We start from the raw sequence: 25,272 nt of genomic DNA, 5'->3' as shown, positions 1-25,272 counted from the left end.
CAATCATCGGAACCCTGAGATGCACTATCATCTGATCCCTTTTCTTCTCCATAATCCTTTGATGAATTTGCATCCGGTTCCCTTAGTTCGTCGAAACCCTCATTTGATTCTCCAAAATCCTGTGATGAGCTACCATCCAGTTCCCTTGATTCATTCTCTTCACTGGCAGACTCTTGCCTTGTTGAGGTGGATACTATCCTGACTGTCGGATAAGTCAATGAGCCGGCATGCATTCCAAATCGTTGCTTAGCATGTGCCCCATAAGTCTCTGACTCTACTTCTGGTTCAAACAATAATCTTGAACCTCTGTTGGTAATCCACAGCAAAACCGCTCAATTTGGTTTCTCAAAGTAATCTTTCGAAACGAAGATACTCGCAGATAAGTATCCCAAAAACCTCTGGCAGTATTCATCCAATGTATCTTTCTTAGTCATCCTCAAGTGATGCCAAGCCGTAATGACATCTCTTTCATATTCATCTGATATCCGAGTTGAAGTGAAAATTTTTGTAAATTTTAATTACGTCACAATTGCTTCTTTGCGTAACAACAAAGTAGATCAGCATGTTTGTGCAGTTCCTTTCAAGTAAGATGCCACCCTTCGCACCTTGGAGTGTTCTCTAAACTGACCTCCAAAGAAGGCGACGTCAAACCGTTGCACAAACTCAAGGGCTCGATGGGTGTCCCAGTAGCTTGAAAATGTATCAAACCTGACGACCTGACCCCCTTCCTTGAACTCCTTGGTCTTCTTGCTCATTTGGTCACTGTCAGAAGAGGACAAGCTCTCCTCCTCCGAACTGCTAGATGGCCTTCCATGCCTTCTAGGCTTTCTAAAAACTCTTCTCTTCTTGCTTGTCTCCACTTCTTCCGCCTTTCTCATCCTCTCCTGAACTAGAGGACAATGAACTGTTGGAACTCTCTAAAGAGAAGAAAAATTTGAGTCATCCTCGAAACAAGCACGCTTCTTGGATCTGCTTGCCACCTCGAAACTCGACTTTCGACCCAAATAACCAGAGAAATTCACCGATTTTCTCTTCTTTCGAGAGTTCTTCAAGCCTTTCATTATCTAGTTCATCTTCTGGTCAACAGCTCTATCCAACTCTTCGTGCGAATACAGCTTCCGCTTTTCTTCACTCGTCTGTCCTTTCAGCTTTCCTCCCGACCTGAGAGGAGAATCAATGGCCTCACGCCATCTCGAGTGAACCTCATCAATCGGATAATTCTTCAGGTGTTTCACAAATCTCAGGTCTCTGGAGTACTTGATCACTCTTTTCACACGTGTCAACCTGAAGTTGACGCTTGTACTCCGCTCAGGTAAACTTCTCCGCCGGAAAATTTGCCCAAATCTTCATTCTTTTCTTCAGTTCCCCCATTGGATTTCAACTTTTCTTTGCCTTCCCGCTGAGAGGGGTTATCTCTATCAAATTCTCCACGAGAACCCATGTGTAATCTGGGCTCTTTAAGGTTTATGCCCTTTAAGAAAGAGCAATGAAGACGGGAGCGCGCCCGATGCACGATGGATGAAGGGTGGGAGTGGCTAATAAGTCCGGGGTCGGGACACGAAGATTTGTTCAAAAACTGCATGTGCTGCAAACAAAAGGATTGATCCTTCGTAGAAGAAGAATCTTTTGAGCTCTAATACCACTATAACAGGCTTGGACACTCCAAACTTGAAATCAATAGCAATACACGAACAGAAACTTCAAAGTCACAGAACTTGAGAGAGAGAGAGAGAGAGAGAGAGAGAGAGAGAGAGAGAGACGACACGGCCCGGTGTAATTTCGTGCCTAGAGATATTGGTCCCAAAGTCTAGCGCCCCTTTCGGTATTTATTTTTATATTAATGCTTGAGCAAAGTACAAAATCCGTGGGTCCTCTCTGCTCAGTGCTCCCAGGAAAATCTGAGCGGGAAGAGAGGCCCTAGTTACAATTTATAGGGTCATGGCCTTCTAAAAGCAGTACATGAAAAGCTTCAAGTTCTAAAAGCATCTCAGGTCCAAAACTAGCGCTCTATGCAGCCAGAGTAGATCACGGAAATCCGTACACAGTGTCACATCAACAGCCAACACGTTTTGCGGGCGTTCGTACAGCTTGCCACATCAGCAGTTCTCTGCAATTTTCGGGCCGTCCGTACAGCTCTACCACGTCAGCACTCTTTACACATTTAAAAATAATGCCTTGTGTCACTTAGGCCCCATCGAAAGGGAGCCCCATAAGTTGGAACAACTTGTTCCAACTTATATCTGTCAGTTTTCATTTAATCTGGTCTGGGCGTACATGCCACGTCATCCTTTTGTAGCATGTAGTCTCGTCCAATGCACCACTGCTCTGCGTGAAGTAAAGACTTAACAGGTGCAGCAGAATTGAAATGGTGAAGATCTAGACTTTACACTTCCACCAGTACTTTCCTTGCTTAAATGTGTGCTACTTAGCAAAGAGATGTAACGGAATTGGACTTGTCATATAGAAAGTAGCGGAATTAAAATAATTATAACGATCATTTTAAGAGAATTCTTCAAGAGCATCAAGAGAAGACTTAATGATAGATAGCAACATATTCATTATACCTAATTAGCTTGGCATGAACTATAATGTGAATGGCTTATGAATGTTGAGGATAGCGGAATTAAGAGAATTAGAGTGAGCATTTTTTAGAGATTACTTTGAGAACATAGAGGGTGAACTTAATTGATGGTAGCAACATGAACATAGTACTTATGCATGAACGATACTTTTGCAAGAGAGAGAGTATTAGAAAACATGACAATAGTTGAGGACCGGATTTACTTGGAACCGGTTCCCCCTCCAAAAGGCGTTTGTATTATAGATTCTCCCATCAAGAGAGACTTGGTACAATACAATCTTTGTGTTCCTTGTGATCTCGGTGATGCTATGAAGATGGAAAGCTTCATGTATCACGAGCATAACATAAACTTTGCAAAAAGCATTAACTATCCCAAGGCCTCAAACACCTTCGAAGGAGGAGAGAGCTAGTGGGGAATGAGGTTAGGGAAAAGGAGGAAGAATCATTCATAGGAGAAAGAAATAGTTCCTCACTTATCATCACTCTTTTTACTTAGCATAGCATAATAGCATAGTACTGAAGATGAAAAAGATGGCAAGCTTAAGCATTGAAGCATAGCTCTTGGTTGGATTTGCATTCCATAGCCAAGAGTGTTGGTGTAGGCTCTCCACTTCTCAACAACCTTGGAGAAGGAAATAGAGCTCTTGCCCTTTGCACTCCACACTATGAGAGAATGTGTGTGTGTGTGTGTGTGTGGAAGAGTATACCCCCCTCTCATGCTTGGTCCACCTCTCTCTCTCTCTCTCTCTCTCTCTCTCTCTCTCTCTCTCTCGTAATATTAATTATATAATTTGGGACATGTCTCCTCTTTTTCCTCTTTGAGATAAAGAACTTAATTATTTATTTTTATACATCTAAATTCTCATTGGACCCTTTTAAAGCCTATCCAATAAGATTCAAGCACATCATGAGGGCCACATATGGAGAATTTTTTGAACATGTGTCTTTTATGCTTCTTAAATCATTTGGTTTGATTTGAATACTTTAAGCACTTAGTCAATCAAGCATGTGTCTTTTATGCTTCTTAAGTCATTTAGTTTGAATTGAATACTTCAAGCACTTAGTCAATCAAGCATGGAAACGTTCATGCCTCTTGAGAATTTATTTTCGAATTTAACACTTCAAGAACCTTAGTCATTTAAGCATGAAAATCACCTCAATCTTTGGGCAAGGTGCCCACAACCACTTTAAGCATTTTAGCACCTCATACTTGGGTAGGATTTCCACCTCGAGGTTAGCCCTAGCTTGCGTAAGGTCAAAGGACTTTTTAACACTAACTTTTGGAGGTCTTTAATGAAGCTAAACCTAAGGTCTTTTAAGCTCCATTAGATACACGTTGGTCTTTGATAGACTACCTCCTTTTGGACCCCTATTGAGATGTAACCGTATCTCCTCTTGGTCCCTTGCTCCTTGCTAAGGTAAATCTAGGAGCACTTATTGCACATTGCTCTTTGGTAGACTGTCTCCTTTTGGACCCCTATTAAGATGCAACCATTTCTCCTTGTGGTCCCCTGTTGAGACAAGTCTAGAAGCACATATCTATATCCTAACTCTTGTTTTCCTTTTATCTTCCCATATTAAGTGATCAATTAATATGAGAAAATCATTTGGTAAAGTTAGATATTATATTTTATGACATTACTCTCTCTTGAAATCATAGTCGTTCTCGACTAGGAGGTAGAGAAGATAAAGCCTAGTCATTAGTCCATGTTTCTTAGCGGATAGAGGATTCCTTTTTACCCTACGACATCATTTCAGAATGGATGACTAATCCATTTGGTACTCGGGAGACTTAGTTGCCGCAAGCATGTCTGCTCTTTAATCTATATCATACCTCCAAAGTAAGATCATGTTTGTGATGACGTCTCCCAAAGACCAAGTAGAACTTGTCACTCTACTTTGGAAGTATGATATGGACTGAAGAGCAGACATACTTGCGGCAACTCAATCTCCCGAGCATCAAATGGATTAGTCATCCATTTTGAAATGTTGTAATAGGGTAAAAAGAGATCCTCTACCCACTAAGAAACATGGACTAATGACTAAGCTTTATCTTCTGTACCTCATAGTCGAGGACGACTATAATTTCAAGAGAGAGGTAATGTCATAAAATATAATATCTAACTTTACAAAATGATTTTCTCATATTAAACTAATCATTTAATATGGAAAGATAAAAGGAAAACAAGAGTTAGGATATAGATATGTGCTTCTAGACTTGTCTCAACAGGAGACCACAAGGAGAAATGGTTGTATCTCAATAGGGGTCCAGAAGGAGACGGTCTACGAAAGAGCAATGTGCAATAAGTGCTTCTAGATTTACCTCAGCAAGGGACCAAGAGGAGAGATGTTTACATCTCAATACGGGTCCAAAAGGAGGTAGTCTATCAAAGAGAAATGTACATCTAATGGAGCTTAAAAGACCTTAGGGTTAGCTTCATTAAAGACCTCCAAAAGTTAGTCTTAAAAAGTTTTTTGATCTTATGCAAGCTAGTGCTAACCTCGAGGTGGAAATCCTACCCAAGCATGAGGTGCTAAGATGCTTAAAGTGGTGGTGGGAACCTTGTCCAAAGCTTGAGGTGACTTTTATGCTTAAATGACTAAGGTTCTTGAAATGATAAATTCCAAGATAAATTCTCAAGAGGCATTAACGTTTTCATACTTGATTGATTAAGTGCTTGAAGTATTTAATTCAAACCAAATGACTTAAGAAGCATAAAAGACACATGCTTGACTAACTAAGTGCTTAAAGTATTCAAATCAAACTAAATGACTTAAGAAGCAAAAAAGACACATGTTCAAAAAATTCTCCAAATGTGGCTCTCATGATGTGCTTGAATTTTATTGGATAGGTTTTAAAGGGGTCCAATGACAATTTAGATACATAAAAATAAAAAATTAAGTTCTTTCTCTCAAAGAGGAAAAAGAGCACACATGTCCCAAATCATATAATTAAATATTAAGAGAGAGAGAGAGAGAGAGAGAGAGAGAGAGAGAGAGAGAGAGAGGTGGACCAAGCATGAGAGAGGGGTATACCCTCCCCACACACACACACACACACACACACATATTTCTGATAGTGTAGAGTGCAAAGTGCAAGAGCTCCATCTCTTTCTCCAAGCTTCTTGAGAAGTGGAGAGCCTACACCAACACTCTTGGTTATGGAATGCAAATCCAACCAAGAGCCATACTTCAATGCTTAAGCTTGCCATCTTCTTCATCTTCATTACTATGCTATTATGCTATGCTACGCAAGAAGAGTGATGATAAGTAAGGAACTATTTCTTTCTCCTATAAATGATTCTTCTTCCTCTTCCCTACCCTCATCTCCGCTAGCTCTCTCCACCTTCGAAGGTGTTTGAGGCCTTGAGATAGTTAATGCTTTTTGCAAAGTTTATGTTATGTTCGTGATGCATGAAGCTTTCCATCTTCATAGCATCACCAAGGTCGCAAGAAACACAAAGATTGTATTGTACCAAGTCTCTCTTTATAAGAGAATCTATAATACAAATGTCTTTTGGAGGGGAGACCGGCTCCAACTAAATCAGGTCCTCAACTATTGTCATGTTTTCTAATACTCTCTCTTCCAAAATATTGTTAATGCCAAGTTAATTAAGTACTATGTTTATGTTGCTACCATCAATTAAGTTCACCCTCTATGTTCTCAAAGTGACCTTACACAAATGTTCACTTTAATTCTCTTAATTCCGCTATTCTCAAAGTTCATAAGCCATTTCCATTACATTGGTCCAAATGATTTTCTCATATTAAACTGATCATTTAATATAGAAAGATAAAAATGGAACAAGAGTTAGGATATAAATATGTGCTTCTGGACCTATCTCAACAGGATACCAAAAAGAGAAATGGTTGCATCTCAATAGGGGTCCAAAAGGAGAGTCTATCAAAGAGAAATGTGCAATAAGCAGAGTAACACGGAAAGGGCAGAACGGACCCCTCCCGTTCCCGGAACGCGTTTCCAAAGGGGTTGGGTAGCCGGAACGGAGCGGGCGAAACAGAACGGTCACCGGAACGGTCACAAGAACGGCAACCGGAACGGCCAGAACGGGAGTGGAACGGGTTGGCGGAACAGGCGGTTCAAAAAAATTGTCCATTGGACAGATTTCAAAAACTTTTCGGTTGGGATGTTTTGAACGCCTTGCATGGTTTTGGGGGAGATAGAAGAGAGAAGGTCTTCTCCTCTCCTATATAAGCCAAGGCCCTCAAGGCAATGAAGCATATGCCATATCTATTATCCCCCTCAACTTTCCTCTCTCAAGAGTCAAGGGCCAAGGCAAGGCAAGGTACTCTCTCTCTCCCAATACACTCTCTCTCCCTCCCTTGGGCCTCAAGGCTCAAGCTTGACGCTTGCAAGTTGCCGCTTCACTTCTCCCTCAAGCTCCACCTCTCCATCTCTCTCGCTCTCGACTCTCGAGTCATGATTCACTCATTCATCACCTCTCTCCCTCTCCCTTGGGCCTCAAGGCTTTAAGCCTCAAGACTCAAGCTTGAGAGTCAAGACTCCATCTCTCTATCACTCTCCACCGCGCCATCATCTCTCTCTCTCTCTCTCTCTCTCTCTCTCTCTCTCTCTCTCTCTCTCTCTCTCAAGTCTCATCACTTATGGCGCAAGCTTCCGCATCAAGTGAACGTATCAAGTGAACGTGATCCTTGGGTGCCAAGAAGAAGAAGGACGAAGCATCATGGTGGGATGAAGTGCATTCCCGAGTATTGGGAAAGTCCGGTGGTGCACGCACATGGAAGTGCAAACTATGCGGCTTCGAACGGCAATCCAGCACAACCAAAGTCCGTGCTCACCTCCTTAAGCTAGAGCGACAACAAGTAACAATATGCAAGGCCGTCAACGAGTAACGGTTGAAGGAATTTGAAGCCAAGGATGCCGCCATCAAAGCCAACAAAGAAGAGAAAGAAGCGACAAGGCCTAAGCGTCCCGCAATCGACCCCAACAACTTGGTTTTTTTCCTCTTCTAGACCTTCATCGGTTGGTGGTGATAGCAATGCGGCAACGACGGAGACGGCGGCGACATCATTTCGATCGGCATTTTCAATGTCTAATACTACTCCGGTCTCCACTTCCAAATCTCACCAGTGCACCTTACATACCACTTGGAATCCAAAAAGGAAGGAGGATGTGGATGCAAGTGTTGCCCGCTTTTTCTATCACGATCACATCCACTTCATAAAGGCTCGGTAAGACTTACTATCGTTTTCAATTTTTCATACAATCAATCATCTCGATTCTCATTCTCATCTAAATAGTAAATACTAATACCTCTTGTGTGCAATGTCTAGGTCGGAGTACTTCAAGACCATGTGCACGAGGATTGGAGAGTATGGGGCACGCTATGTGCCACCCTCTTCCGAGGCCCTCCGTACTACTCTACTCGATAGAGAGAAGGCCGTTGTGGAGATGGCAACCCTCAACATGAAGAGGCAATGGAAAAAGTATGGCGTGACCCTCATTGCGGATGGATCGAGAAACACTAGGAAGAGGTCCATCCATGGCATTGTTGCCTATTCCAAAGGGAAGATGTATTTTGTCCACTCCCATGGCGCCACGGAGACAGGAAAATCAGCAGATGTCCTTGCGGATGAGTGGACCTCCGTCGTAGAGACCATTGGGCCGGACCTTGTGATAGGTCTGGTCATCGATGGGGAGGCATCAAACAGGGCAGCAGGAGCTATTTTGGAAGGCACTTATCCTCACATCACGGTGTCTTTTTGCATGGCACATTGCCTTAACAACCTCTTGAAGGATTTCGGCAAACTACCTTGGATAGAGCCTCTCATTGCATCCACGTCCAAGGTGGTTGCTTTCATCAACAACCACAACATACTTCGAGCCGAGTTCTTGAAGCAGTCGGGGGACAAAGTGCTTCTAAAGTATTGTGAGACCCGCTTCGCCTACAACTATCTAATGGTAAGCAACTTTGTAGAGTGTCAAAGTGAAGTGCGGCAGCTCTTCATCAGTACGGAGTTTGCTCAGACTACCCATGCAAGTACAGTCGCAGGGATCATTTGTACAAGGAAGGTGGAGGATCCTGAGTTCCGGGAGTCCATAAAGAGTGTTGACAAAATGGCCAGTGATCCACTTGCTTAAGAGTGATGGATGGTATGCAACCTTGCATTGGCAAGGTCTATGAAGCAATGGTTCGCATGGTCGAGGCCCTTGAAGAGTATGAGCAGGACCCAAATAGGCTCGAAGAAATCAAAGAGCTTTGCAGAAGCTACTAGCAGGTGGAATGCCTATAGTTCACCTCTTCATGGTGCAGCTTTTGTGTTGGACCAAGAGTTCCAAGGTGCAAGGCAGGAGCATAATTTCGAGGTAAACATACATTGGAACACCATCTTGAAAAGCTTCACCCTGATCGTGACATGCAACGCAAGATAAAGGATCAGCTTGCATTTTACAGGGATATGCGAGGATCATTTGGGACAGCCGATGCCCAAATTGATCGCACCAAGATTTCCTCCATCTTGTGGTGGCAAGAAAATGGTTCAAATGGTTCCGATCTTCAACGACTTGCCGTCCGCATCCTCAGCCAAGCGGTTAGACCGTTAGCTCCTCTTGCTTGGAGCAATTGTGGAGTGTATAGCCACATTGCATCTAGAAAGAGGAACCGACTTGGAGTGGAGAAAGCAAATGATCTTGTTTTTGTCAGTGCAAACTTAAGAATGCTTTGCAAGTCAGCATCCAAAGTGACAGATCTCTTTCTACAGTAGGAGATGGAGACAGAGGCAGAGGTGCTTGAAGAGGCAGGAGGATCTACGCATGAGGATGAGCCTGTGCAGGAGGGTTGAGATGATATTAACGACGTCCGAGACTCCACTACAGATTGGGAGGTGGGATGCTCTTTTGCCTCTACCTACAGGTGAACATCAGGCATGAGTCATGACTCACTGCTCATTGGTTTTGATATTTGTTTCCTTTGTGACCGCCGGCTTTGCCCCCCTTTTTGTATTGCACTACCATATGAGTGATCGAGTCTTGACATGTCACCTATTGACTCTTACAATTGTTATTTAGCACTCTTAGCCTCTACATGTCTTTTTGTAGCGCCTTGGGTGGCCTTGTAAGCCATCTTTATAATCTATGATATATCATCTTTTTGCTCCAAGCTTTTGTGTGGAGTCTAAACTCTATTCTTCAACTTTGAGTTAATGTTCTTTCTATGAAGAATCAAGATGCTTTTGTGAAGGATGATCCCAATTCATGTATTGTGTATTGCGCAATCACGTGTAAGCCTTAAGACTGAAGAATCATTGCAGAGCATGCCTAAATAGGATTCTACTTGGACTAATGGGTGTGTATGGCTCTCTACTAACATATAGGTTAAATCCAACCTAATTTAAGCATATTTTAAACTTACCGTTCCGGTCCTTGTTCGCGTTCTGTCTTTATTTTATTTGGTTTTTTTTGGGAGGGGGGGGGGGGGGGGGGAGGAAGGGAAGTTCCAGAGGACCCCGTTCCCGTTCCGGGTAACTTTGTGTAGCAGGGCTACAGTGTCGCTTCACAGGACAGACAGTTGGACAGTTGGTTACATTTGGTCTCGTCTACACTGGACGGACCCTCTGGACTAGGGAGTGACACGTGGCAGGGTACCGACAGTGGTCTAGTGGACATCGTGGCCAGGTCACCACCACCACTCAGTTTGGAGATAGACTTAGCTGACTGGACATTTATGAGCCGTTGGTGGCTCTTTATGATTGTACATGTGAGTAGTAGCTGTTGGGTCAGGATCATCATCTTCTTTTACATCGGGTCCAGCATCGTCGTCGAGAGCAGAGACTCTATACACAGAGCACTTATTCACCATCCCTGCACATCTGAGCCTCGATACTCCATTGTACTTGAGAATCCTGGGCTAGAGCTGAGTGTGCTGCCATGCCAGAGTCTGTATCAGTTCTGTGAGATAGTTGAGTCATTTGTTGCGGTCTACTGTTGCTGTTGTGTCTCTGTGAGCTCAGTTGTTGTCTATTATTTCCTGTTTTCAGTCTGTTTTGAGTGAGATTTTCACACACATTGCATTGAGGAGCACCCACTGTAGAGAGCACAACACACTATCCGCGCTACAGGTGCTCTCATTTTGGCGATCACGGTGGGACCTCAACTGAAGTCTCACTCTCTGTGAGGTGCAAATCTTGAAGCTAGTTGGGTTTATCTAGCTTCATCTACTTTGCCTGGCACTGTGTAGTGGTCTGGTCCTCTCTCGCCTGGTCCATCTGGTCTGGTCCTATCTCGCCCTGGGCCAATTGGTCTGGTCTCTCTAGCCTGGTCCAATCAGTCCTCGTCCCTGGTCTAGTCCCTCCTCGTTTCTTTTCCAGCTTGAGTCTAGTACAGTCTAGACCTGTCTTCAACCAGTACAAGTTTTCTTGCCCAAAGCTCGGTTGGATTGGTGGTCACTGCATGACACATACAAGGCGGTCAGTCGAGCGTCAAAGCGCACTATTGAGCCCTCTGAAGTACTACAACAGAAGACGACCCTTGGTACCTAGTAGAAGTCCATCAACCTCATCACTTATACCTCCACATACATCACCCATTCCTTCATCAGGTTCCACATCTTCCAAATCACCTTCTCTAGTAAAGCTCTCTCCTATTCTGCTACAGAAGGCTATTGAGCAATAGGCTCAGCAAGGGGCCATGGAGGCTTTGGCAAGTGTTTTGGCCAAGGTGAACATCAAGTTCCCACCTTCAAAGGACTCTCTTCAGAAGATGCTGACGACCATGCAAGGAGATTTGTATCTCTCTGTAGGGGTCGTGGTCTTAACAGAGAAGATGCTTACTTGGTACTCTTTCAATTCACCTTGGATGGCTTAGCAGACAAATGGTACAGCCAGTTTGCAGAGAACCATTTTGCAACTTGGGCAACCTTAAGACAGCAGTTCTGTGCAGCTTTCAGCCTAGGTGACTACCAAGAGAAGGTTTTGGATGAGTTGGCCAACATGATGCTCGAGCCAGAGGAGACTTTTGCACAACTTATGACGAAAACCAAGTCTCTGGTTGCCAAGCTTCCCCAGCAACCAAGTGAATTTATGGTTAAGAAGTGGGTAGAGAAGGCGCTCATCCATGGTCTCTGTGGCAAGCATTTTCAAGTTGCCCAATTCTGACAAGATCCGGACTTCAAAGAGAGAAGTCATATAACTGCGTGAAAATATTGTCTTGAAAGCTTGCCAAGTCCTTGGAGCGCGTGATTGTGTCGCGATTGAAAACCAGCATTGCATAGCATTATCTTTAAGAAATCTTGCTGCTCGAGAAATCTTTGATTCTTTTGCCTAGTTCCCCAAAGCATAGATGTCGTCGTATTGCCGAATCCATGAACGCCATGTGGTCTTGGTTTCTTTATGGCTTATGTCCCGTAAGTCAAAGCGATGAAGATGGGCGTGCCCCCGATGTATGATGGACTAAGGGTGGGAGTGGCTAATAAGTTTGGGACAGGGACACACAGATTCTTGAGAAAACAATTTGGAAGCACCAGTTTGCTCTGTCTGCTCTGTAATAGGACTGGTATGCTTTCAGAAAAGAACAGGACTAAAGCCCTAATAACACTGTAACAGAACAGGCACCATGTGGCAACGGAAAAGAACAGGCTGAACAACTTTAAGCACTTCAAATAACACTGAACTAAAAGAGATACACGACACACGAGACGGGGAGTGGCGGAGTTCCACCCCGAGAGAGCATTGGCCCCAAACCTTTGTTAGATTTACACCACTCTGCTGCTTCACATAGGTCTACGGCATACTTGTACGGCTTGTATGTCTCCAGGCTGGCCACCCATGTATAGGGTTGCACTTTTGTCTGGCTGCCCAGGTTTGGGGCGGCTACCCACCTAGTATGGGCACCCACTCATATATTTACATGCTAGGTCATGGGGCAATATCTTGACTGCTCGATCCCCTTGGGCACTCATATATATGGGGCCAGGGGGTACCCACTTCATATAGCATCTGGCATTTGTACATCACGCTGGCTCTCTCATAGAACAGCATTTTCTGTTGTAGGTCAGTGGGGGGCTGATCACCCCCCTTTCCCCACACCTGTGTTGTGTCTACTATCTCTCTCTCCCCTCTCCTCTCTCACACTTCCACACACGCACACTCACATGGTATCAGCAGCGAGCTCTTCATGGTCTAAGACCAGCGCTCCATCACTTGCAACCGGTTCTCCTCCCAGGGATCAGAGCAGCCAGCGATCACATCACAAAAGGGATGGCGCCATCATCTGGACAACATTCATTGTGAATAGTACCAAGGTGGTTCAGAACGTACTGTACGTGGCATATATGTACGTACTGTACGTTGTTCCGTACATGAAAAAAATTTATGTACGTAAAAATACTACTCTTGTAAAAAAAACTCAATTTACCAAACTTTCTAGGACATTTCTGATAAAAAACAAGAGAGGGAAACAACTTTTAGAGACATTAAAAGACATGTTTTACAAGACAACCACATACTCTCTAACTACTGCAAGAGATTTCAAAGTTTAGACGACATTGATGATTGAACAGGCATATCAAAGCTCAAATGAGAACTGGTTTGGTCGCCCAAAAGTCGGCAAAAATGCATCAAAAACCCTCAGCCACGCTTATCTTCCAAAAAAAAAAAAAAAAAAAGTGCTCTGTACGGATCGATTTGTACCGTACAGATCGTACAGTACGTTCGTACGGTACGGTATGAATCCGTACGTACGTTTTGATCCTACCTTGGCGAATACATGCTCAGCCATCTGCGTTTTTGTTCTTCCCCTACAGGCCTGCCCTCCCCACACCTAGCGCTAGCATCAAGGGGACATTCCATCGCAGGAACTATCCCAGTTCAAACCTGCATTTTTTGGCTGGCACCTGCTTTTTTGAGGGACCTGCGTTTTTTCTGGCAACCTAAGCAGCTCTTGCGTTATCAGCTAGAGAAAGGGAACACTATGCCCCGCCCACTATGGAGCTTGCCCCCGCTCCCCGGCTGAGCATCCAGTGCTTTGCCGGCGACATTCCTCTTCATACACATCAGTTTTCAGCCATTAAGCACTGCTGTTTTCTCTGTTTTCAGCCCACAAGGGGCTGTGATCTTGATTCCCCACCCTCCCCAGACACTGTGCACCGCTCCGGACCATGCCGGGAGTGCACGAGCACGCTGAAATCTGCTGGACAGCATCATTTTCATCACCTCGCAGTTGTGTTTTTGGGTGGACAGCAGCCTCTTGGCTTGTGTTTTTCGCTAAGGATGAGGCTACCTCCTGACAAGACACCCCCCGATGGCGATCCGTGCGGTCTATTGGTGACTGCTTCAGTACACGGTAGCTTTTACATCGGCTTGATCATCTACGGGCATACGATCCTTAGAAGATCCATTCATTCTAGCCCCTCATTCGGCGGTTGCGCACTCCAGAGGGGGTGATGACTCGTGGTTTGTTGCTCATGGCATATGGGATTCTGACATTCCCAGAGAAGACACCAACATCTTGGGTGGACAGACTTCTTTGACAGGTTCATTGCATGGATCTACAGACTGGAGTGGGACTTCAGTGCTTTGGACTCTCTTGGAGAGTTCACCCGCGAGATGCAGGAGATCAGGCATCCCACGACTACATCCCGAGTCACCTGGAGCTTGGCTTGGATGGTAATGCAATTGCTCTTCTACACTCCTGATCATTTGGATTGCTACCTTCAGAGTTGCTTACACTCACCCTCCGTAACCTTACAACAAACTTATACCCCGACCTGGGCAGTAGGCCACTCCCAGCACAACGAGATCAAGTTTGGTGACGTTGTTGGCGTGGATTTTGTTTTGGTTGACACCGGAGGATTGGAGGCAGGAGATACAGGCAAGACGGCGTAGACAGATTGGTATGGCCTTTCCTCTTCTTAGAGATCATACACAGCTCAGTCTAGCTTCCCTTCTTCATACAGGATGATTACGGTGCAGACAGCCTGGTCTGACCACACTTCTTCTCAGAGGCCCTTCACAGCGCAGACTGTTGAGTCTGGCTTTCCCCTCATCTTGGATTACCCTACCTACTAACAGGACGCCATCCGGTGGTGATCCGTGCAGTCTCTCGATGACTGCTGCAGCTTACGGTAGCTTCTACAGTGCAGATTGCTTAGTCTGTCTTTTCTTGTTTCGGAGGACGATGGTGCAGCCAAAGTTGGTCGAAGCTAGGAGATGGTCTATGCCAGGCAGAGGCAGAGGGCAAGTGCAGTGCAGAAGGCTAGGGCAGGTGCCAAGGCCCTAGGTAGCCAAAGGGTTGCGGGAATGTATGCTTGAAGAGGTTTTTTAGGCCAAAAGTGCTACGGGATGGTCCAGATGGGAAGGAAGATGAAGGTGCTCGAAATGTCAAGTCAGTGCTCTGGAATGTAGTGCTCAGTGTGCTCTAGAAGCCGGTCTAGACGGCTCGTCAAACGGAGCCCCGGTGTGCAAGATACTGAAGCTTAAAGCTAGAGTGTGTAGCAGATCCCCGACGGACAGGGCAGCTCGGGACACGTGGCCCGGGCTGGTGTCAGTGCTGCATACATGTGTAGAGCTCAAGTTACGGAGCATGCCTGTCTTTTCGGATTGCGAATCGAAGCTCTGGATAGCAAGTTATGGCCGTTAGAAGATTTTCCGAGGGCCGGGTCTGAGCCCACTTGATTGCATTGGAGAATGAGCCATCTGGTGTTTTCTGGAGCACGCCAGGTGTCTCATGGATGGTGTGCACTATGGGGAGTTAGTCGAAATCGACCGCACGTGATTCTGAGTTCCGGGTGCCGAGTTCCGGCCTGGGAAAGAAGGGAGCATTTGACGGTGGTGAGATTCCAGGTGATTTTGGTTAGTTTTGACGACTCCGGTTTGCATCCTCGGAAAGCTCAGGAAGTGGTGAAGGGGGAGCAGGTTGAAATCCACAATGATAGCTTTCAGTGGGTTTTTCTGGTTCGAGCATACCATCAGTAGGCAGAAAGGAGCAATGCTCTGGAGAAAGAGGGAAATTTTTATTCCCAAGGTATTTTTGAAGGGTTTTTTTGGAGGGATTTTAAGGAGTTAAAGGCCATGAGCTGAGGGGCGCCACGTGACGGAAAAGTAAACCCACATGCGGGGTGCAGGCACGGCGACATGGGGTATAAGAGCCGAAAAAAGGCGCCATTTGGGAGCATGAAGGTGTGTAGGAGCTCCGTGAGTTCTTGGTTATGGCGTAGGCGACGTCGGCCCTCACGGGCGCTTTGAGCTGGCGCTGCAGGTGACGAGTGGCCCAGTGGGGCATATCGCGGCGGTTTTTGGCCGGTGAGACAGCGCCAGGGGCGGCGTGCCCGCGTAGGGGTGAGGTGACGTGTCCCGCAAGTGGTGTCTCCATTCTTCACAGCTCAATTACATAAGATTTGTCATTTTTACTTATTGATACTCTTAGTTTAATCATTCATGCACTTTCTACTATCTAGTTAGAAGCACCACCTACTAGGTACTGACTTTGTTGTCAAAACACATCATCACACCTTGCGATACTTCTTGACACACTCAAAGTTATCCAAAAAGCATATGCAATGAGCAAACATTCTCTCTATGTTCCACTTTCAAATTATGCATGTGGAAGGTTGAAATTGCCAGATACTTGGAAGATTCATAATGTGTTTCATGTGAGTCTTCTAAGACCTTTCATGAGAGATGTGCCAGAAGATATGCTAGATGAGGATCAACCGGAAGTTGAGGACCTTGATGAGATCTTGGTGCCTTAGCAAATTTTGGCACATAAGAAAAGGGAAAAGTTGCACAACGGTATTGTTAGATTTACACCACTGTGCTGCTTCACACAGGTCTAGGGCATACTTGTACAGCTAGTATGTCTCCGGACTGGCCACCTATAGTCTAGGTTGTACCTAGTCCGGCCGCCCGAGTTTGGGGCCGGCAGCCCACTTTTGTCCGGGCGCCCTCATATATTTCCATATATCATTTTCTTGTTGGGTCGTGGGGGATTTTTCTAGGCTTTTCCCTACCTCCCCTTGGGAACCTATTTATGGGGCTAGGGGGGTACCCACTTCCACACACATCTGATTGTATTGGCTCTTCTTCTCTGGTAGTCAGGGGGGCTGATCGCCCCCTCTTCACCATATCTTGCGTTTGTGGTCTACTGTCTCTCTCTCTCTCCTCTCTCACGCTTCCGCACATGCGCACCCTCACATGGTATCAAAGCTTAGGCATCACATGGTATCAGCACCTTCAGGCTCTTGATGATCCAAGGCGCATACCCGCATCAGGTACTCCTTCCAAGATCACATCAGCCTAGTATTTTTGGGATCAGCAGTGTTTTTGCAGTTCAGCCAACGTTTTTGGCCTTGCTTTGCTGATCCTTCTCTTGGCGCCCCCTCCTTGCAGAGAAACGCACCCCAAGGCATCACTTCAGCCTTGCGTTTTCTGAACCAGATCTGCGTTTTCAGAAGTTGCTTTGTTTTCTGAGGTTGTAGCATTTTCAGCAAACGCTAAGCCTCTTGCATACACGGGAGCGGCCAAGGCACTCACGGGAGTCTCCTACACCGCCTGGCATCTGCGGATCTACACCTTGTTCATGTATCTACACAAAATCGGCACTTTGCTGGCATTATTTACTTGCTTTTTTTTTCTCTGTTTTCAGCCCTCCGATGGCTGAGAAGTGCAAGGACCCCTAACCCGCAACCTCTACGACGCTCCCATACCGATTGATGGCATACAGGCATGCTGAATTCTCTGTTACAGCAGCGTTTTTTGGGCGGACAGCAGGCTGATTTTTTGCCTTTTGTGCGGTTGTTCACTCCCTTGCTTGTCAAGACACCATCCGGTGGTTGTCTGAGCGGTTATCTTGGACTGCTACAGCTTTGGAGATGGTACCTTCTACGGAGACGTGAAATCCTGTTCCTTGATCCTTGGGAGATCCATTCATTCCATTCGGCGGTTGCGCACTCTAGAGGGGGTGATGACTTGTGGTTTGCTATGGACACACCTATGCACTCATCAGAGGAGTTCACATGAGATATGGCCATGCTCATGGCACCTTGACCTCGACACGTCAGATCACTTTTACACAGGAGCATCTACATGGACGTAGGCAGAGGATCTTGGATCTCTTCTTGGACAGGTTCATTGCTTGGATCTACAGACTGGAGTGGGACTTCAGTGCTTTGGACTCTTTCGGAGAGTTTACCCGCAAGATACAGGAGATCAGGCATCCCGCGACTACATCCGTAGTCACCCGGAGCTTGGCTTGGATATTAGTGCAGTTGCTCTTCTACACTCCTGATCATCTGAAATGCTACCTTGAGAGTTTCTTACACTCACCCTCGGTAACCTTACAACAGACTTATCTCCCGACCTAGGCAATAGGCCACTCCCAGCTCATTCACATTGAGAGCCACACCGAGATGCGGTTTGGTGGCGTTGCTGGAGCAGATTCTGTTTTGGTTGACATCGGAGGATTGGAGGCAGGAGATACAGGCAAGACAATGCACACTGCTCAGTCTGGCTTCCCTACTTCTATAGGCCAGACTTCCCCACTTCTATAGGATGATTATGGTGCAAACAGCTTGGTCTGACCACACCTCTTCTCAGAGGCACTTCACAGTGCAGACTGTTGAGTCTGGTTTTCCCCTCATTTTGGATTACCCTACCTACTAACAGGATACCATCCACTGGTGGTCCGTGCAGTTTATCGGTGACTGTTGCAGCTTACGGTAGCTTCTACAGTGCAAACTGCTTAGTCTCGCTTTCCTTAATTCAGAGGAGTTTACGGCGCAGATTGCTACATCTGGCCTTCTTGGAGTTTTTCACAGCTTAGCCACCTAGCCACACTGAGTTGCAGGTTCATGCATTGACACGCTTCCGATCATTCTCATGACAGGTCCTGGGCTTCTCCATTTTCTCCAGACGGTTTGACTACAGACACCACAGGTCTTATTGGGCAACACACTTACAAGCCTATTGGCACTTCTTTCACGACAAGGAATTGTTCACACAGTTCGAGACCTTCACGCAGTATCTTCACCCTGTATCAGCGGAGTACAGCGATTTGCTACACTGCTCATGACGGCACTTCACACATGGAGATTTCTTGGCGATCGGGACACCCCAGATTGCTACTACACTCAAGGAGTTCGCTGGAATATTGTCCTTCAGTGGACATCGCAGCAGACATCTTCATCATTTGCCTCACATCTTTGGCTTCACGTAGTTTGTTCAACATCAGGTGCTGAGAGGGGGTGTTAGATTTACACCACTCTGCTCTTCACACAGGTCTAGGGCATACTTTGTACGGCTAGTATATCTCCGGGCTGGCCACCAATAGTCTAGGTTGTACCCGGTCCGCCAAACTCGAGCCGGCAGCCCACTTTTGTCCGGGCGCCCTCATATATTTGCATATATCATTTTCTTGTTGGGTTGTGGGAAATTTTTCTAGGCTTTGCCCTACCTCCCCTTGGGCACCTATTTATGGGGCCAAGGAGGTATCCACTTCCACACATCTGATTGTATTGGGTCTTCTGCTCTGGTAGTCGGGGAAGCTGATCGCCCCCTCTTCACCATATCTTGCGTTTGTGGTCTACTGTCTTTCTCGATGCAAAGTGGATGGAAGAGAGTGAACTGCTAGAATCACCGAATGTATTACAGCTTTACCTTGAGGCCTTTGGGTTACAACCTATATATCTGCTCTACAAATGCTAAAGGTATAATGTTCTCTTCTATCATAGATAGAAATGGAAAAATTATGAAGGTTTCATTAAGTCATTTGTATCTATGTTACATGACCTTTCTTGTGGATACATGTGATGATAAAAGGGTACTAACCACACAAAATCATCTATGGCATGTATATCTGGCATGCAATCAAGAACCTTTGCGATTGCAAGTATGTCACGAGGCTGTGGAACCACTAATCTAAGTTGTTGGTTTCTTTCCTTTGATTTTTATTTGATTTTTGGGGACCCTCTTTTTCAAGTCATAAATGGATGGACATTGTGTGGCTAGTGTGAAATGGCCGACGGCCTAGAGTTTCACCCGCAGCAGTGAAGGCCAGGTCGCCACGAGATGGTCGGGCCAATCGGCACTGAAATCTGGGCAATAAAAGGGTGCCTAGGCTCAGTTCAAAGTCAGTTAGGCCCCACGCGACACTTATAAGTTAGTGGGTACTAGAAAAATGACTCAAAAGAGGCAAAGTGGACACATGGCAACACCGGGTCGAATTTCCATACTTGCATGAAGAGGGGGCGCCCAAATTGAGAGAGGAGGCTGATTCTGCACACAAACGAACTCCAGTGTGTGTGAGTAGTGGGTGTAGGTGATCACAGCTATGATGGAAAGCTCGCCTTCTCTCTTGTCTTATGTAGCACAATGATTCCACTCTCGTGCGCCTCTCTCCCCTTTGAATACAGAAACATGATGCCCCGCTCGAGGCCTTTTTATCTGTATGTATAGTTGTGTGGATGCACGTTTGCCAAGGCAAGAGCCTCTTGCATAGGTATTGGATTAGCTAATTGCTAATCCCTCGCAGGTACAAGTGAACTCGGAGAGATTTCACGCAAGAAATCTCGTCCAACTCAAAGGGTAAGTAGCCCTATAGGTGTAGGAGCTCAAGGGCTTGCTACGGATGCGATCGGCACGTGAAACGGAGCCCGAAACAGTAAATTACAGCCTGCTGTGTATTTTTGCATTTTTAGGGTTTTGACTCTAATTGATCCTTAATATCCCCAAGAGCAGGGGATCAATGTACAGGTGATCTGGTGCATTTTCGGGGCAGAAAACAGAGAATTCAGCGTGCTGCAGATTCTCGCCAGGTTTGGGAAAATGCTCGAATGCACCGGGAAAGTCACCTTTTGCACGGGAATTTTGTCTGTGAAGTCTCCTACTGCGGTCCTCTGCGGTCATGCTGCCAAAATCGGGCAAGAGTAGGCCATTTTCAGCCCGGTAAAAGCGGGACAGCTCGTAGGAATTTGCAGGTTTTTCTCCTAAGTTTAATAAGAATTTAAAAAACCGAAAGGGGCGCTAGTTCTTGGGGCCTACAGGGTGTCGTTCTCTACTTTGGAGCGCTCTAGCTGCCAAGCCAAGCTTTGCTCGGAGTGTTAATTGCAATCACAGGTTTACTCGTGAAGTTTCTCTGTGTTGTAAAGTTCAAGTAAAGTTTATCAAGTAAGGATTCGGGTGAAAGCTAAAGTTCACCGCCCTACGGGCCGGTTTCATGAAGTTCACTATGAGCTTGGCCAATGGCCACAAAGTCTGCACCAAATCTGTGATCCCGAGGTCCCCCGTGTGATGAGAGAACTCAAGGGCCTGAGTCCATAGCCAACCAAGTGTAGAACCCAAGGTCCAGTCCTGTTGGTCCCGACCACAAAGTGGAAAGTATCCTCACTGTAGAGTCTCGAGCATTTGTACCACGTGCCGCAAGAAACCGGACATGAACCCGAAAACAAGCCATCTCTAAGACAACATGGGGTCGCCAAGAAATCGAGTGAAGGGTTAGCTGACAAGGTCCCATCGTTTGTTGATGTCAAAACTGGAAAGGCCCCATAGAATAGCCCCAAAGGCAGAGTAGCATGTCCATCTTGCTCAAGTGCAATGCGCACGTGACATCCCCCCCGTTAAAGGCGAGGCACAACTACTGAACTTCTGTGTTTTGGATGCTTTTCTATACTTTTGGATGCTCTTGATGCTTGCGGATGCATAAACCGATGAAAACGCCTCCAAACCGATGGGTACCATAGATGTAGGTATTGTTGCGATGTAAACACGGACCATACAAGTTAATAGGCAACCTTAAATTGTCACTAAAAACCAGCCTTGATGCTAACTCTGCCTTGCGAGCAAGTACTACCACTTGGATAGTCCTGTCGTGAAAACATTGAGGGTGAAGATGAAAGGTAAGGGTACTTGGAGGTATTTCCAATTCCATATCGACAAAAGTGGATGCACGCTAAATAAAAATGTGAATTCAAAAGAGGGTTAGGGATCCTTTCTCCAACTCCTTCCATATCCACATACGAGGCAAGCAGATCTTGGTACGCAAGATCTCCATCTTCGTGTATCCGTTCATCGAAAATCGAGAGAGAACATCTGGGAGAGGTTCATTTGGTTCTTGATTCTTTCCTTGAGTTCGCGAAGTTGAAGCATGTCCAAAGCTCTAATACCAATGTCGGGTGCAACGGAAGGGTTTAAGGATTTTCAAATCTAGTACTTCACATGAACACGAGGTCCCTTTTACTTCACTTGAGAGAACTAAACTCGATGCAAGAGAGAAACAGAGAGAGAGAGAGAGAGACACACACACACACACACACACACACACAGAAGAAGAAGAAGGAGAGTTTTAACGTCGTAGGAAACTATCCCAAGAGACCTTAAAGATCTAGCCGACGAGGAGTTGAACTCAAGACCTGTTATTCAAGAGGGAAATGGCATAACCAATCTACCAAACTTGGATGATAAAAAGGTTATACCATTTTCCTCTTTTTATTAGCACACCGACACACACGCCCGAGAAGAAGAGAGTTTTAATGTCATAGGAAACTATCCCAAGAGACCTTAAATATCTAGCCGACGAGGAGTTGAGCTCAAGAGGGAAATGGCATAACCAATCTACCACACTTGGGTGATAGAAAGGCGCAGAGAGAGAGAGAGAGAGATGACATCGCATGTCAAGTCCCAACCACCCTCAAGGATCCTCTCACTCTGGCAAGGGATTACTTGCTTTAGATTACTTGCACAAAATGCTAGAATGTTGAAATGGTGAATGATAAACGCTGATGTTGATGAACTATTGTCACGTGCACAACCCCATGTGCATGTGGACAAGCTAACTCCCACTTCTATGGTTTAGGACAGCTTAAGAAGTGTTTTCGCACCCTTGTCAGGCTATATGCAAGACGTGCATGTCCAGGCACTTTAGAGTAACTTCATACCCTCTGATTACACGAGCACAGCCAGTGTCTTCTAGGTGTAGACACTGGGTAGTGTTCCCATACAACACCATTAGTACCAAGCCTAGGTAACAACTACATACAGAGTACCTCTTGTTAGTAGTTCATCAACTTATTAAAAGTGACATTTTAGCCAGCAATTACCAAATGGTGGAATTTTTTATGAGATTGCTCGACCCAACTTTAATCCCATATATAAGTGACCCTAGGGGTCCCTTCCAAAGCATAAATTATTGCCCTCCATACAAGCATCCACGATCCGCAGTACAAGTACCTGCAGCACAAGCATCTTCAACATTTTTCAGCCATCAACACATCACCAGCTTCAGCAGCAGAATCAGCCCAGCGTTTTCAGATTCCAGCCCTAGAGAGGCCACAACTCATGATGATCTCCCGCAACATCCACAACAAGCCCTTCATCCCACATGACATAATCAAAGCGGAGCTGGACACACCATCCATGTTAGCGGAGGCTCTCTTTCAAACAGTATGCTTCAACCGAAGATTGAGATACAACCACAGAATGAACTCTCATGCAGAGCTTTCGAGGCATCTAGGCAGCTAGAAGAGGGAGGTGAGAGTAGATCATGGTATGCACACATGACTCACTAGATCAGCACACATGGTTTGGATCCCATGACTTCAGTATGATCTAGACTCACCATTCATACACCTCTCACATAGTGAGAAAAACGGGATGATCAGGCACAATCTCTGGCAGTTATACATCCAAGAGACATGGAATACACCCAAGAAAACCTCTTCCATCAAGGGTGTGGTATTATAGAAAACACTTCATAACTATTCAAGTGGCTTCATTGAACAGCCCAGATATATGGACATTTATAGGACAACACATAGTGCTAAGCTGCCGATTGGACAGCTCAAAGTATTATCTTATAGACTAGAGCTTGAGGTTGAGCAGGTTGCACGTATTCACAAAGATTTGATGAAATGCAAGGTATGTGGACATGGGGTGGCCAGCATATGAGAGCATACAAGGCCGATATACCATAGTTACCAGGAACGGGAAATCGGAACGGGGAACGGGGAACGGCAACATGCATGAAATGCCATTCCCTGTTTCGGATACTCACGTTTGAAACACGGAAGGGGATTCAGAACGGGAAATTGGGATGGGAATGGGGAACGAGGACCTGAAAATGGCCATTCCTTGTTACTATGCGATATACAACCCTTTTCACGAAACAGCACACACTTGGAGTGCTATTGGAGTCGAGAGACCAGCAACAGTCATAGCTCACGGACTTCTTTCAAAGAGCTACACTGATCCCACCCGCCCACATTCAAACAGTGGTCACCCTAGAGCAAGCAGAGATTGTTCGAGCCCGTAGACGCCCCATAACACCCTCCGAGAGATTCGACTACAACATGAGCAGGCCAAACAGAGGGAGATACAGCGGGATTTCTAATGACATACTATACCCCCATTTTGGTACCAAATGGAGCTAGCTAGTCCTTTGCATATGATGGTTGTACTGCCCTATGCATATAGCTTTTTTGATCAGGTTTAGCAAGTTCATTTTCATCACATTTGTCCTTTTTTCTAGATACCCAAAGGACACACACATGTACATCATTATGTCTCACTAGTGTGGCCTGCGGCCTTCGGCCGCCTCTCTCTTTCTCTCTCTCTCCCCCTGCGTGCACACTGTAGCAGGAGATGCAGGGCCACACTGCCGGATAAAGGAAATTGTGCCAAGTGGCCCCCTGAATATCTCTCAGCTTAATATATAGAATAGATAGACTGACTTCGGCCTCTAGAAGACATTAATAAGGCTCTCTCTCTCTCTCTCTCTCTCTCTCTCTCTCTCAAACAAACGGAGGCACATGCACATCACTTTGATTTCGCCATTCTGGTACTTAGAGAGCACATGCGTTTACTCACTGGGATCTTCTGTGGTTAATGTGGCAGCACTACCAAAAGAGCAGGTGCCGGCACCCTTGGCATTCATCTGGTAATAGCTATTGAAGGCATAGGAGGCATGATGAAAAATTGTGTTTGGGAGAAAGCATGGAGCACCAAGCCTGATAGCGCTGCAGTCTGCAGTAGTCTGGCCACAAGCATAATTTAGAGCTGATTGAAGAGTGGAATCATCGATCGAACTTTTCGCCACGCACCAACTGTTCTTTGGGGTTATGCTTTGTCGAATCGGAATGTCGAAGATCAGCCCACCCATCACATTGAGATCCTCTTCCAAGCCACCAGCAGCTGTAGAAATTAAAGCATGGTTAATTTAATGACAGTAGGATGTCATAACGAGAGCTTCCTGAAAGACCGGGCAAGAAGACCTGCAAATGGCGATGGCGGGATCATTAAGAGGAGCAAAGCTAAATGCAGAGCTGCATAGATTGCCATTGATGCTTTCAGGCACCAGCAAATTAATTGACTCAGAATTTACGTGACTCCGGTTTTTTGGCATTTTAATTTTTTAGAGATGCCCGCCATACGTGGCAGTTGACCAGTACGACTTGGCAGTGCCGGCAGGGCTAGAAAAATACATCTTTCATAACAAAGAAAATAAGGGGCTACTTGTGAAAATTTCCCAGTTTTCTTCAACCTAAGCTTAAAATCTAAGCGGGATTTTAGGATTTCAGCCGGTTAAAATATACCCCACCCCGGTTTTTTTATAACCCTGCTTGGCATTGACTGCCTGAGTGGGAATCGGCGATCCTCGTCATAAGTGACGCAGGGTCAGAGTCGAGGGACAAATGGCAGGTGAATGATCGGCAAGGCGAGCGTGATTTGGG

General features: G+C 45.7%; 1 protein-coding gene across 2 annotated transcripts in view; it reads right to left on the bottom strand.

Annotated features, from left to right (window-relative positions):
• The window catches only part of LOC147463001 (major pollen allergen Ole e 10-like), a 76,962-nt gene extending 51,978 nt beyond the window's left edge, over positions 1–24,984 (bottom strand). Inside the window, exons 1-3 of one of the 2 annotated variants that reach the window (XM_086486619.1) lie at positions 24,814–24,984; positions 24,643–24,733; positions 24,410–24,575 (exon numbers count right to left, since the gene is read on the bottom strand). In XM_086486619.1, coding sequence (XP_086342745.1) covers positions 24,410–24,575; positions 24,643–24,733; positions 24,814–24,944 — 388 coding nt within the window. In that variant the 5' untranslated portion in view covers positions 24,945–24,984. Of the gene's footprint in view, positions 1–24,409; positions 24,734–24,813 lie in introns of both variants that reach the window. The other variant, XM_086486615.1, reaches the window with a different exon arrangement.
• Positions 24,985–25,272: the final 288 nt, after the last annotated feature.

This window comes from Adiantum capillus-veneris, chromosome 2 (genome assembly GCF_014529385.1).
Source record: "Adiantum capillus-veneris isolate H3 chromosome 2, ASM1452938v2, whole genome shotgun sequence".
In the NCBI taxonomy this organism is placed as follows: domain Eukaryota; kingdom Viridiplantae; phylum Streptophyta; class Polypodiopsida; order Polypodiales; family Pteridaceae; genus Adiantum; species Adiantum capillus-veneris.
This window is presented reverse-complemented; position numbering and strand designations above follow the sequence as displayed.